This window comes from Apium graveolens, chromosome 8 (assembly GCF_009905375.1).
Source record: "Apium graveolens cultivar Ventura chromosome 8, ASM990537v1, whole genome shotgun sequence".
NCBI lineage: Eukaryota > Viridiplantae > Streptophyta > Magnoliopsida > Apiales > Apiaceae > Apium > Apium graveolens.
The window spans coordinates 133016453-133032442 of NC_133654.1; the positions used below are offsets into that span (position 1 = coordinate 133016453).

At 36.4% G+C, this 15990-nt stretch overlaps 1 protein-coding gene across 1 annotated transcript in view; it reads right to left on the minus strand.

Moving 5' to 3' along the window:
* LOC141680006 (uncharacterized) overlaps positions 1–15461 on the minus strand; it is a 38498-nt gene extending 23037 nt beyond the window's left edge. Inside the window, exons 1-2 of the mRNA XM_074486344.1 lie at positions 15372–15461; positions 15077–15266 (exon numbers count right to left, since the gene is read on the minus strand). Of these exons, the coding sequence (XP_074342445.1) occupies positions 15077–15266; positions 15372–15461 (280 nt within the window). The remainder of the gene's footprint in view (positions 1–15076; positions 15267–15371) is intronic.
* Positions 15462–15990: the final 529 nt, after the last annotated feature.

A 15990-nucleotide genomic window follows, 5' to 3' on the forward strand; every position in this document is an offset into this window, starting at 1 on the left:
TACAAGGCAAGCAACACTATGGTCAAGAAAGAGTTGTTGAGAGACATGCCAAAGCTGGAGTTTTGCCAAATTGAAGTTTGTGAGGCCTTCCATAAAGGAAAAATGAAAAGATCAAGTCACAAGTCAAAAAGTGTGAATTCCCTAAGTGCACCTTTACAACTTATTCACATGGACTTGTTTGGGCCAGTAAATGTCTTATCAATTTCAAGGAATAAATATGCTCTTGTGATGATCGTGGATGATTTCTCAAGATACACCTGGGTAGAATTTATGCATTCTAAGGATGAAAATCCACACATCATTATTGAGCACATAAAGAAGATAGAAAAACAGGCTGAAGATCATAATTTTATGAAAAGATTGAGAAGTGATAATGGTACAGAATTTAGAAATGTAACATTGAGTGAATTCTGTAAAGGAAAAGGCATTGTCCAAGAATTTTTTATAGCTAGAACACCTCAACAAAATGGTGTAGTTGAGAGAAAGAATAGAACATTAGTAGAAGCTGCAAGGACAATGCTGCAAGATGCCAACTTGCCAACTAGTTTTTGGGAAGAAGCTGTTAACACTGCATGCTACACTCAAAACAGATATCTCATCAACAAAATGCATGGCAAGTCACCCTACTCAATCATGTCTAAAAGGAAGCCTACAGAAAAGCATCTTCATGTGTTTGGAAGCAAGTGTTACATTCTAAAAGACAACTCTGAATATGTGGGAAAATTTTACTTAAAAGTTTTTGAAGCAATTTTTCTGGAATATTCATTTAAGAGAACTGCCTACAAGGTTTATGTGATTGATCAAAATAAAATCATTGAAAGCATATATGTGACTTTTGATGATGACAAATGTCCAGGCTTGGAATGCCTTGATGAAAATGAAGCTGAAGCCCTTGTATTTGAATATCTTAACATCAACAGTGATTCTGATGAAGATGGTGAAGACAATGAATGATAAATAATAAATGAAGAATCTACAGGACAAGAGAATCATGGAAATGGAAGCTCACCTCAAATACCTGATTTTGATAGCACAAACACAGGGGGAGAAAGAGAAGAAGAATCTACAAATCATACCAATAATGAAGAAAATGATGAAGGTACCGGTCAACAAACTCACATCAGAAAATGGGATAGAAGTCACAACCCAAATGCAATAATTGGTGATCCAAATGCTGGTGTAAGGACTAGGAAAGAGAAGAAGAATCTACAAATCATAACAATAATGAAGAAAATGATGAAGGTACCAGTCAACAAACTCACATCAGAAAATGGGATAGAAGTCACAACCCAAATGCAATAATTGGTGATCCAAATGCTGGTGTAAGGACTAGGAGTGCAACTGCTAATGAGTGCCTACATGCATGCTTTCTAGCTCAAGTTGAGCCCAAGAAAACTGAAGAAGCTTCTAATGGACCCTGAATGGATATCTGCTCTGCAAGAGGAGCTCAATCAGTTTGAAAGAAACAAAGTTTGGGAGTTAGTTCCTGCACCAAAGAATAGAAGTGTAATTGGAACAAATTGGGTGTTCAGGAATAAGATGGACTGAAAATGGTGTGGTTACCAGAAACAAAGAAAGTTGGTTACACAAGGCTACTTAGAGGAAGAAGGAATTGATTATGATGAAACTTTTGTTCTAGTTTCAAGACTTCAAGCAATAAGAATTTTTTTAGCATTTGCTGCACACTCAAATTTCAAAGTGTATCAAATGGATGTGAAAAGTGCCTTCTTAAATGGTGAGTTAGAAGAAGAAGTGTATGTGCAACAGCCACCTGGCTTTGAAGATCCAGAATTTCTAAATTTTGTGTACAAACTACTCAAGGCTCTATATGGATTAAAGAAGGCACCTAGAGCTTAGTATGATACATTGTCAGAATTCTTGCTTAAACATGGTTTTACTAGAGGTACCATAGATAAGACTTCTTCTAAAAAAACCATGGTAATGACATGATTCTAGTCCAGATCTATGTAGATCACATTATCTTTGGCTATACAAATGAAAAGTTGTGCCAAAGATTTTCTAAGCTTATGCAGAGTGAATATGAATTGAGCATGATGGGGTAATTAAGTTACTTTCTTGGACTTCAAGTTAGTCAAAGAAATGATGGAATATTCATCAGCCAAACTAAGCATGTCAAGAATTTATTAAAGAAGTTTGGCATGGTTGATTATTCACCTGCTTCTACACCTATGTCTACAGCAACAAAGTTGGATGAAGACATATTAGACAAAAGTGTAGATATTTCAAGCTATAGACGAATGATTGGATCATTGCTTTACTTGACTGCAAGTAGACCAGACATAATGTTTGCAACATGTCTTTGTACATGATTCCAAGACAATCCAAAAGAATCACATTTGATGGCTGTTAAAAGAATTTTCAGATACTTGAAGGGGACTCCAACTTAGGATTATAGTACCCTAAGGAAAGTGGTTTGAAGTTGTTGGTTACACAGATGCAGATTTTGCTGGATGCAGGGTGGACAGAAAGAGTACAAGTGGGAGTTGTCAGTTTCTTGGACAAAGACTTGTATCCTGGCATAGCAAGAAACAACAATCTGTGTCAACTTCCATAGGTGAAGTTGAATGCATAGCTGCAGGAAGTTGTTGTGCTCAAGTACTTTGGATTAGAAATCAGCTAATGGACTATGGCCTAGTGTTACACAAATTTCCTATTATGTGTGACAATACTAGTGCTATATCTATTGTGGCTAATCCAGTTAATCATTCTAGGACAAAGCACATTGATGTAAGATACCATTTTATTAGAGAACATGCTGCAAATGGTACCATTGAGCTTATTTTTGTTCCAACAGAAAAATAATTAGATGACTTTTTTACTAAACCTTTGGATGAAGCTACTTTCACTAGACTTATAGGTGAAATTGGAATGCTAAATTCTTCATTCTAAGGCAAGAACTCAGCTAATATGTTGCAACAGATTAATTTCCAGTAAATCAAAATTAATTTGATTTTATTAGAAATTAACTGAAATATGAAGTATAAATATTTCAGAAATCTCTACATATTTATTCTTCAAAAATGAAAATTCAACTTGGAATTTTTCAAATTCTAAGTAAACCGCTCAATTGTTAATTTACATTCTTAATATGTAAAATTATCACAAGGCAGAATTAAATTGATTAGGAGTATATAAAGAACAGAGTTCTCGATAAGTCTAATTAACTTATCGACAAATGATTTTAAGACTTCTCGAATGAGTCCTCGACAAGTCAATTTACTGACTTCTCGAGTGACTCCTCGACAAGCATTATTATGACTTATCGATAAGTCATTGTTGAGTTCTCTACAAGTGTTAACTTATAGAGTTCTTTACAAGTATTATTTTTAGACTTATCAATAACTCAAAACTGAAATAATTTAATCTAATAAATTATTCTGGTAAAATACTATTGGCAAAAATATTATGATTTTATTTTGAATTTGTTCAAATAAAAATTAGAAACTTTTTAGTCCAATTTGTACAAACTGGGTATTTATTTTACATATCAATAAGTCAATCTTTATTTATTTTCTACAAAAATAAATAAAATGACTTATCGAGATGTCTCTCATTTCAAAATGACTTCTCGATAAGTATACTTCAAACGTCTATTTTTGACTTCTCGACAAGTCATTAGCTTTTACTATAAATACCCAGACTTCTCGATATGTATACATACTTACATTTTCGAGAACTCAAGTGACCCAGGCTTTCAATCCAAAACCGATTTCTCTCTCATTTTTACTCATTTCTCAAAAACATTTCTTACCCATTCACTCTAATCAATCAACAATGACACTCAATATTGTTAGAGCTACTATTCCAGAGAAACGAACAAACTACCTCGCTTTTACCGATGTTAACCAAGCTCCTGACAGTTTTAAGGGGTTTATGAAACTTTTGGCTGAATCTTATCTTGCATGAGTTTTGACTGCAAACCCTGTTCTGTATTTGGATGTTCTGCGTGAATTCTGGACTACAGCAATAGTGATGACTGATATGAATGACAACTCTCTCTCTATGGTGGTGACCTGCACAATTGGAGGCCAACAAATAAACTTCAATGAACAAGATGTGTATAGAGCTTTGGGGCTGCCAACTGAAAATTCTGGTGGAGGTGCCAACTCCTGATGAACTGGCTGAGTTTATGGACTTCATCAATTATGGTGGAAGAATTAAACTGTCAAGTTTGAACATGACCAATCTAAGGAAAGAGTGGTCCTTTATCTTTGATACTGTGGTGAGGACCTTCACATACAGGAAGACAGGATATGACAACATTTCAAGTGTGATGCAAAAGCTAGTGTACTCAATTGCCCACAACAGACACTTAAATGTTGGTCTATTGATACTGGAAGAACTTGCAACCAGGCTAACAATGCCCCTATCTGCTAGAAGTAAGGAAATATTCTTTCCTAGATTCATTATGTCTACTTTAAATAATATAGTAACATACATACACTTGTTAAATGGTATTGATAGCACTAAAATTGGCAATTGTAAGTAAGTGTCCAAAATAATTTTTGGCTCACTTACAACAAAGAATAAGGTAAATATAAGTCTGAAAATCACTCCATTTATGATGGAGAGATTTAGGACTTACCTTTACCCAATGCCAGACATGAGATCTAAGCACAACCTAGCACATCCATGGTCCCTGAACCTGTGGAAGTACAAACACGGGAACACCCACATGGACCTTCCCTAGCTGAAAACATTTCTTCAAATCCTGTAGTAGCTAGGAAACCAACCACCTCATCTTCTCAAAAGGATGAGGTGAGTAAAAAAAAGAGAAAGGGGGTAACCTTAACAGTTTTACAAGAGAGTGGTGAGGAACAAACTGAAGCTGAGTCACCCCTGGTCAAGAGATCAAAGAAGAGTAAGAAATCTGAGCTGACCACTCAAGCCACCTCTGTATACTCCCAACAGGATGCAGTTATAAAAATGGGGACTAAACAGATTCTAGATACATCCTCTCAACAGGGTGTGTCTATTGAAAAGAGCATTCACCCCAATGCACCTTGTACAGAGTCTACACAGCCTGCACCTCAAGCAATTCAAGTGTATGGTAGCAGGAAAAAGGATGGCACACACAGTGAGGGCACATCTTTTGAAGCTCCCTCGTCCAGTCAGGGGGAGCTTCCAACACTCACATCTGAGCAACAATCTATAGTATCTAAAATTTCTTATTTACCAAAAACACTTGAATTTAATTCTCAAGTGCAAACTAAATCAAGTGACTTGGTTCAAGAAGCCTTTCTCACAACCCAAACACCACATTTAGATGGTTAAATGCTACTAGTTGGGGTAGACCTTGATGACACCATCAAAACCATGGGGATTCATCAGTTTTTACGGAAGACCCCATGTATATCACAAATGCACCTTTATGTGCAAATCAGTCTTCACAGACTATAAGGTTTGAGGGTAGTACTTCTGATGGGGAGCTATCTAAATCCTCTCCAATTCAATTGGAGGTTCTTCATGAAGGGACAACTCCCCTCAAAACCCTAGCTGAAATTGCCTTGACAATTGCAACTGGGAGTATAATTGCCAATGACCCTGCCATGGGAGAGGCAAGTTTATCACTTTCAAGTGACAGTGCTTTGCAAGAAGCACAAGGGTTTAAGACCGGTGCACATGACAGTAACCCAGTCAAATTCCATCCAATTCAATTGGAGGTTCCCACTTTATGTGAGGAACAACATCTTGTTAAAACCACAGAGCAATCTATGAGTAAAACTCTGACTTCAGTCACAGGTGGTTTTGATTCACATCCCTCAACCTCTCAATCACACATCATCTCTCAATGGCTCTAAGACACTGAGAATCAACCATCTACTATTGAAGATCTTAGAGTTGATCAACTTGGAGGCCTGGCTCAAATCTCACAGCAGCTACTTATATCCAATATATCGAACCAAGATTACCAAGCTATCATATTCTCCTACCAGGCTGATGTGGAAGATAATCAAGCAAAGATTTTTGATGAAGATGGTCAAGATGCCAACTGTGATGCTTGGTTGGATGAAGAATTCACAATTGAAATGGATGGTATGCTAGCAAAATTCAGAGAGGAGTACATTACAATCTTGGGAAGTAATGCCAGATCCCTCACTTTACAGGAGGTATATGATGCCATCAATGAGGTCTACAAGGCTCAAATCAAGGCTTTCCACAACTTTGGAAAAGCTCTACAAATAACATTGAATGGACATCAAGACAAAGTAATGAAGATGGTCATGGAAAAGATGGACCAAATCATCCCTTCACAAATTGAGATCAAAAACCAATTTAAAACCTTCTCAGACCAAATGTCTAGGTATGATCTCAGTGGGATTGATAAAAGTGTAAATCAGCTCAAAGATTCATTTGTAGCCCTGCACAAAGTTGTTAAAGATCATATCATTAAATCCAATGACTCAGGGGTGAAGTTGGATCAAATGCACACTGCAAGATACACTCTTTCACCTTTGGTCATGGATGAAATTCAGAAATTTGTGCAAGCTACTTTTGGCCAATCTACTAATATCTCCACTACAAGCTCTTCTTCTCAAGACATCCACGAACTCAAGACTCAAGTGACTTCTTTGGAAAACTCCAATAATTCTCTCAACACTCAGGTCTAGGATTTGACTTCTTTAGTCAAAAGTCAACAGACAGACATAAAGACCCTGGTGGACTTTCACAAGCACCTTCAAATGCAAAACTCTGTTGCTTTGGGAGCCATCATGGGAAATCTTAACATTCCACTACCATCACTTTTAGAACAGATAAGGCCTGAAATTCATGCTCCCCTCTTCATGCCTGCCAACAAGACTAAGTGGGAGATGGAGGCTAGGATGGCAAAATCTAGATCATCTCAACAAGTCCAGGGTGCTGAAAAGAGCTTAAATTAAGAAGTAGATCTTTACATGGAGAGACTTATTAGGGTTGCTGAAGGACCTAGTCTGAGTAGAGAATTTGATGAATTGCTTAAGGCCCTAAAAGCTTCTCTCAACAATAATCACTTCACATACAAAAAGGCCCTGTACAAGAAAATAAATTTCATAAGGGTGATCATGGTAAATCAAGACAATTTTCTACAAAAGAAGATAGTGATCAATGCAATGACTCTGGGATAGACAAATGTATGCAGGTGTCCCTCAAATATCTTGTCTCAAGGAGGGCATCTGAGTTGGACATTCTGATCAACAAAGTCTGAGTTGTGACTCATGAAGACACCTTGTTGCTAACTGAATTGAAGAATGCACAAGTAGTTGCTTTTCCTAAAGCATACCTACAGCCAAGCAAGGGAATAACATACATCTGTCCAAACACCAAACACTTCAAACACTTCCAAATCCCTAAATAATGTGTCATGGCCAACAAGAAGCTTATCATAATTATGGAATCTGGCTTAAAATCTAAGAAGAATTAGAACTTTGATTATGTAGAGATGATAAAGCTATTGGGGAGATACCTGAGTGATGCTGAAGCCAACTTGCCCAAAAGTCAAATCAACAAGGATGATTTCGATGATGATGAGCAGAAGAAAGATGATCAAAACCCTTCTGGCTCAAATCCAAGTCAATCCACTAAGCCATCTAGCAGCAAGGGTGGAGAGAAGAAGAAGGAGGATGATAATAAAAATGATGAGAAGAAGAGAGCTAATGAGAGAAGAAGTAAAAGGAGACATGATGGCTCAGAACCACAGCAAACCCTAAAAATCCAAAAAGCCCTAGCTCAACCTCTAGCTAAACCTTCTATACCAACAACCTCAATAAAAAAACCACTTCTAACCTCCAAACCAAAATTTCTATACAAAGAAACACCTAACTCTTTCCTAAAAATTCCAATCACCACAAGCCAAATGAGTCTCAAGAAAATCACAACCTTACCTTTAGCCAAGCCTTCACTAAAAGTCAATCTCAAATCTGATGGGAGAAAGCCTAAGAAATCCAAGCCTACAGATAAAGGGGAAGTCACTGAAAGGGCCATCTGGAATTGTTTCAAGCAATCTGAATTTCTACCTTTGAATTGGTGCATCTTAGATGAAGATTATTTTTAACAACTTGATGAGGAAATAGTCAGAGTTTGGGTTATATCTCTAAGGGAATTTAGAATTTTCTATGAAGATGGGTCCTTCACCTTCTTTGGCTACACTTTAATGGATTCACTCTCTCCCACAGAAATCAAGAGAGTGATAAGCCTGCTAAAGGATAAGGATTCTGCTACTAGAGCATGAAGATCAATTCTGGCTGAATGGTTGATTATGAGAGAAGAAAGAAGAAAAAGGAATAAAGCTGAATATGAGGAAAGAAAGAGAAAGTATGATGAGGAGATAGAAATGTTCATAAAAAGATAAGAAGAACTGAAAGTAAAAGGAAGGAGCAGAATATCTAAAGATGGGAAGTTTCTTAACATCAAAGCTGGCCAATTCTAAAGATTTAGAATTGATTTACTAGACAGTGGTTATCCAAGGGAAGACAGGTTCAAACTAGTTTACAAAAAGCAGCTTGAAGGATGTGCAAGATCAATGGTGAAGATTAACTGACAAAGGAAGATCAAGGTTAACACAGGGTGCTAAGATATGCTAAGCCAAAAATAGAATATACACTTTTCCTAAAATGGAAATGACAAGTGACAGTTTACTAAATTTTAATAGCATGTCTTATTGTACATTGTGTAAACCAACAGTTAACTGAATTATAAAGTTCACACTGGTCATTTGTTAGAAGTAACAATTTAGATAGAAATCTTATAATTTTCTCAAGAAGAAGCTAAGCTCTTTATTAACAAAGAACCTAGAAATTTTATAATTTTGAAAGATCTGTGTTCTTTATTATTGCATGTTTAGTTTCTGCAGTAATACATTTCACTACACGATTTGATTTACTTTGTTCACAATCATAAACAGTTCAAGAAAAGCATAAAACACCAAAAACACATTGAACCCCCCTGGGTGTAATTCATTACCTAACATAACCTGTACAATAAAACCCCTAACACATAACTAACCTCAGATTATTCTAAATAAAAAATGAACTAATCAAAAATTGGGTAAAAACCCTAGTAATCGAATTCACATAAACATGAATCGTTTGATGAAATTGATAGCATAAATCGACTGTACACATTCAAACAAAGCTATATCAATCAACAAATCAGTCTAATAACCCTAGAATCAAAAAGCCCTAATTCCTTCAAGAACCCTAGAAATCGAAATAAAAAATCTACGAATTAAAACATGAAATTGATGTTATAAACTGAAAGAACAGATCAAGAGCTTTATTTTTATTACTTACATGATATAAATTGATGTTCAGTATCGATAAAAATCACAGCTTAAATTTCTGACCCGAATTCGAAACCCTAACCCGAAAACAGAGAAATTGTCTGATTTTTTCTGAACTTTTAATGATTTATTTATAATTACTTAATAAAAATTAGGCTATTTTTAGTAGTAAAATAATACCCCTAATTAAAATTAAGGCCCTAAATATATCTCTTAATAAATTAATTGGCCCTTACTTAATAATTTTTTGGTAATAATTTTAAATTTTTAATATCAAATAATTATAAAATATATGCCAAAATTTTCCAAAAATTATGAATAACTCAAAAATGCAAAGAAATGAAATATTTGAAAGTCCCATAACTCTATGAAAATAAAAATATAATTTTTGTGGGTTTATTAGCACCCGTTGGAGCCCGGAAAAGTCATTTTTCGCGAAACGAGAAATTTTCTAAATTAACTGGATGTTCATAATATTGATATGGTATAAGCCATACTAGGAAAAATAAGGCCAATTATTTTATATGAGATATAATCTATAAAAAAGAAGTTTGGGCCGTATAAATTTTGATATAAAGTATTTAACTCCCAATAAAATTCCCTATAAATACCCGAAAAATATCTCAAACTACCCAAAACACATACATCACATAACAGTTGATACTTTACGACCAAACGAACTTAATAATATAATAAAACACATAATACACCTTTATTATGATATAAAACAGTCGTAATTTCTCAGTCGTTACATCCTTCCCCCCTTTATAGGATTTTGTCCTCAGAATCTCGCTAAGAAAATAAATGGGGATACTTTTCTAACATTTCACTCTCAAGTTCCCAGGTTGAATCTTCAACCATCGTGTTTCTCCAAAAAACTCGTACTAATGGTACATACTTATTTCTCAATACTCTCTCATGCCGATCTAGAATTCTTATTGGCTGCTCTATATAAGACAAATCAGCTTGAATCTCTATCGGCTCATACTCTATCACATGCTTCGAATCAAGATTATATCGTTTGAGCATGGACACATGAAACACGTTATGAACATGCTGTATATGTGGCGGTAGGGCTAACTTATATGCAACTTTTTCTACTTTCTTTAATATCTCAAATGGGCCAACGTATCACGGCTTTAGTTTACCCTTCTTGCCAAATCTGGCCAGTCCTTTCCATGATGATACCTTTTGTAACACAGGTTCTCCTTTTTTATATTCCATATATTTTCTGGTCTGATCTACATATTTTCATTGTCGATTATGTGCTGCTTCTAGTCATTTCTGAATAAGTTCCACTTTTTCTTTAGTTTGTTGAATCAATTCTGAACCTAGGATCTTACTTTCACCAACTTCGTCCCAATACACTGGAGATCCGCGATTTCTTCCATATAAGTCTTCATAAGGAGGCATTCCAATGCTTGCATGATAGTTGTTGTTGTAAGAAAATTCCACTAGCGGTAAATGTTCATCCCAACTGCCTTCAAAATCTAATGCACATACTCGTAGCATATCTTCAATTGTCTAGATTGTTCTTTCGCGTTGCCCGTCCGTCTAGGGATGATATGTGTTGCTCATATTCAATTTAGTGCCCAAGAATTCCTAAAATTATCTCCAGAATCTTGAATTGAAACGTGGATCTTGATTAGATATGATTGATACAGGAACTCCATGTCGCATCACAATATCTTTGAGATATAAGTGCACTAACTTGTCGAGCAAAAATCTTTCATTGATTGGAAGAAAATGTGTTGAATTCGTTAGTCTGTCGATAATAACCCAAATCGCATCATGATTTGCCCTGGTTCTTGGAAGTTCAACTACGAAATCTATCGCAAGATGTTCCCATTTCCATTCTGGAATATCTAAGGGTTGTAGTAATCCGCTTGAATATTGATGCTCTGCTTTAACTCATTGGCATGTATAATATTTACTTACCCATTCTGCTATTTCCTTTTTCTTATTTGGCCACCAAAATTTTCTTTCAGATCTCTATACATCTTTGTGCTCCCTGGATGAATTGTGTATCTTGAGTTATGAGCGTATCATAATATTTGTTCTTTTAATTCTTTTATGTTAGGTACCCAGATTATCGAGAAAAACCGTAAAATTCCTTTGTCGTCCCTCTGGCTAGTAATTTCCTCTCCTGTTAATTCGTCGCTTTCATGACTCATTATCTCCTCTTGACATATTCAAATCTCTTCCAACAGCTCTGGCTGAAATGTCATTGTATAGTTCATCTCAGTGGACGCTTCTTGGAATACGAACCTTAATCTCTAATTTCTTAAATTCTCTGATAAACTCTTCTGAAGAAGTTAGCACATTCAATCTTTCTTTTCAGTTGAGCGCATCTGCTACTACATTTTCCTTTCCCGGATGATAGTTGATTGACAAATCATAGTCCTTGATTAATTGTAGTCATCACCGTTGTCTCATGTTGAGCTCCTTCTACGTGAAGATATACTTCAAACTTTTGTGATCGGTGTAAAGTTCACACTTCTCAACATAGAGATAATTTCTCCAAAGTTTTAGCGCTAACACGATTGCACCTAACTCCAAGTCATGCGTCGGATATTTCTGTTTGTGAGGTTTTAATTATCTAAAAGCGCATGCAATCACGTTACTGTGATGCATTAATGCACACCCAAGTCCTCGGTAGGAAGGGTCACTGTAAATAACAAAATTTCCTTGATCATCTGGTAATACCAATAAATGTGCAGTTATCAGTCGATTCTTCAACTCTTGAAAATTTTCCTCACATTTCTCATTCCATACGAACTTTTCATTCTTTCGAGTCAACTTGGTAATGGCGTAGCTATGTTGGCAAAATCTTTGACGAATCTTCGATAATAACCAGCTAATCCCATGAAACTTCTGTAGGTGTCTTTAGTCTTTCCCAGTTCAAAACAGCTTCAGTCTTTGCTGGATCAACTTTTATTCCTTCAATACTAATTACATCGCCCAGAAATTGTACTTCTCTTAACCAGAATTCACATTTCAAAAATTTTGCATAAAGCTGTTCTCTTATTAAGATTTCCAAAGTAGTTCTTAGGTGCTCTGCATGTTCCTCTTCAGTCTTTGAGTAAATCAAGATGTCGTCAATAAAAACAATCACGAATTTGTTCAGGTACTTCTTGAAAACTCTGTTCATTAAATCCATGAATGCTGCTAGTGCATTGGTCAAACCGAATGCCATTACGAGGAACTCATAGTATCCATATCTGGTACGAAAAGCAATTTTGGGAATATCTTCGGCCTTGATCTTCAATTAATGGTAACCCGACCTCAAATCAAACTTATAAAACATGGCGCTCCTCTCAATTGATCAAACAAACCAACGATCCTTGGTAAAGGATACTTATTCTTGATGGTTAACTTATTCTGCTCACGATAATCGATACATAGTCGCATGCTATCGTCCTTCTTCTTGACAAACAATATTGGTGTAACCAACGGGGATACACTATGTCTTATAATCCCTCGATCCAAAAGATCTTGTAATTGTGTTGCCAATTCTTTGATCTCAACTGGTTCCATTCGATATGGAGCTTTCGACTGGTTCGGTTGCTGGTGTTAGATCAATGGTAAACTCGATTTCTCGATCCAGAGGTAAGCTCGGAAGTTCATCAAGAAATACATCTGCATACTCACATACAACCGAAATGTCTTTGAATCTCGGACCTTCCTTGCTAACATCCAGTAAATATGCTAGATAAGTTTTACATCCTTGACGTAGCAATCATTTAGTCGGCATAATCATAAGGAATCTTTTCTTCTGTTTCTCACCCCTAAATATTATCGTTGCATTTCCCGCAATTTGGAAATTTACTTTCTTATTCACACAGTCAGTTTGAGCATTATAACTGGCTAACCAATCCATTCCTAATATAACTTCAAATTCTCCTAACTTGAAAGGTACCAAGTTAATAGAAAAGTGATGTCCCGCTATTACGATGTTACACTCTGGACATACATGATCTACAGGAACTTGGTCATCATTCGCTAACTTTATACTTAATGTCTCGCCCAACTATTGAATTTCACAACATAACTTATTGATAAATTCTTCAAAAATAAAAGATCTTGTTGCTCCAGAATCAATCAATATTTTTACGTCTACGGAGTTCATAAAATGCGTACCTGCAATCATGCTCAGATTCTGCCCAGCGTCCTTCATTATCATATTGAAAGTTCTTGCCCTAGGATGATTTTATTGTGGTGGAGGAGGTAGTTCCATAATTCTCGGAACACTGGCTGCCATAACTGCACCTTTACAATCCTTAGAAAAATGTCATTTTCTTCCATATTTGAAATAAGTAACATGACACTCACTAGAATAGTGTCCCTTCTGGTTGCATCGGAAGCATGTGATGTTAGGCTTGTTACAAACTCCTGTATGTTTTCGCCCATATGTCTTGCAGTCTGGCAATGGTGGCCTTGTAATCCTTTGCTGGTTCGGAGCTTGGGAATAATTGCCCATCCTCGGATTGCCTTGATCTGGCTTCCTGAAGTTCACACTTATCCGGGCTTGGAATCCCGACTTCCTGTTGAAACGGTTTTGAATATTTCCTTGTCCCTTCTCCTTCTGGGACATTTCACTTTCCCCTTCAATAATCATGTTCTTTTGAACCACGACCGTATACATTGGCAGCTCAAATACTGTCACTCCACTGCGAATCCATGGTTTTAGTCCTTGCTGGAATCTCTTGGCTCGCTTTTCCTCAGTGTCCACTTGTTCTGGAACAAACCTAGCCAACTCAGTAAACTTGGCTTCATATTCAGTCACTGGCATATTTCCCTGTTTCAATTCCAAAAACTTGATTGTCATTTGATTCTTCATATAACGAGAAAGTAGATTTCCAGAAGCAGCTCAGTAAACCTATCTCAAGTCACGACATCATCATCTTCTAATACCTTCTTTGATTCCCACCAGTAGTTATCCTCTCCCTTCAGAAAATACCTAGCGAAATTAGGGTTCTGGTCCATTTCTACTTTCACTTGCACAACACTTTTTTCATTTCTTTTAACCATGATCTAGCCTTAGTAGGATATGTCGTACCTTCAAATTTTGGAGGCTTTACCGACTGAATTTTTTTAAAAGTAACGGCAAACACAGCTGGTGGTACTTGTGGCTCAGGACGAGGTGGCTGCTGTAACATCTGTTGTTGAAACTGTTGTTGCTGTATTTGTTTCTGTATCATGAACATTTGTTGTTGCATCAGATGAAACATCTGGTCCATATGGTGGTTATTGTTTTGTTCCTCAGTGTTATCATTGAAAGTCTCAGTCCAAGTCTTTCTCTTAGGTGCCATTGTTCTGAGACAAACAATTCTTTTAATAATTCAATAAACAGTTAAAAATAATTAAAGAAACAATTTAGCTCATATTGGAGCAGAAAATGTAAACAAATAAGACTCCTTTTTTATATATAAATAGCTTTGTTCCACATAATATCTTTTTTTTCAAATAACTCATTTATCTTTTCAAAGATCAGACATAATTTAAAAATATGAAAAAGACTGTAAAATAGTAAAGTAAATATAAATGACGTAAAGACTGAAATTCAAATAAATAAATAAAAGAAAAGAGGTTGAAAAAGTTTATTTATAAAACAACACCAACATCAGGTGTGACTGCTTGCTACAAACTTCTAACACAAACTACTGTCGATACAAGCTAAAATGGTGAGCTACCATATCTAGTGTCAGTACTGCTATATCTTCATCTATGTACATATATCACATATCATACAAGATCTCTGTCTAACTATCCTGTCTCAGAAGCCTGGTGGAATACGATCCACATCCTGTCGGAGTGTCTCTAGAACAGACTGAATAAGTCGGATAGCCCTGTGGAACTCTGCATATGTATTTCTACCCTCATGAATTAACTCCCCCAGCTCGTAAGAAGCTCTATAGTATGTCTGCTGAAGTCTGTCCCTCAGAAGGTAGTCTGACTGAAGTGCTACCAATGGCCATGTCTCTCTCTGCTCAAACAATCCCAATATATCATGACACTAGGCTCTCCAGTACTGTATCTAATCCTACATACTGCTAAACTGATGACATGGTATTATGCGGGGCTGCCTGACCTCTCCTATCGACTCTCGGGATGGTACCCTGTCAATCCCAGCAATACCCTGTTGTAGACCCATATGTGGATCTATCTCATGATCTACCATACCGTCTATTGGTGCCATCTGGAAAACCTATGGGGTGGGGGCAAACATGGCTAAAGGAACTAGAGCTAAAACATGCTAAAACTCTGGCTCAACCTCCTGAGGATACTGGTACTGTGGTGGTAGCGATGATGGCAATGAAGGCTCAAAGAACTGCATATATGTCAAACAAATCCACTGGCTCTGGTAACCGAACTGGGGATGGAAATACCTGTTCTGGTGGTATCTGATCATGTGATAACTACACTAAAGGCACTACAGATACTGGTAGAACTACTGGTGCTGACGGTCCCGCAACTTCCATCTCCCAGCGTCTCCTCTCAGACGAAGTCTCCATCTATTAACATAACCAAGATATAAGAAAAAGGGTCAACTTCGCATTCCTAGGACTTACAATTTTCTAATACTAGAATCAAATAAAACCTTAACAATCATATTCCTAACTTATGTGATCTTCATATCCTATCTTAATCCTAGTGTTCTTGTTCAGGGACCAAAACCTACAGCTCTGATGTCAAAATGTAACGCCCTC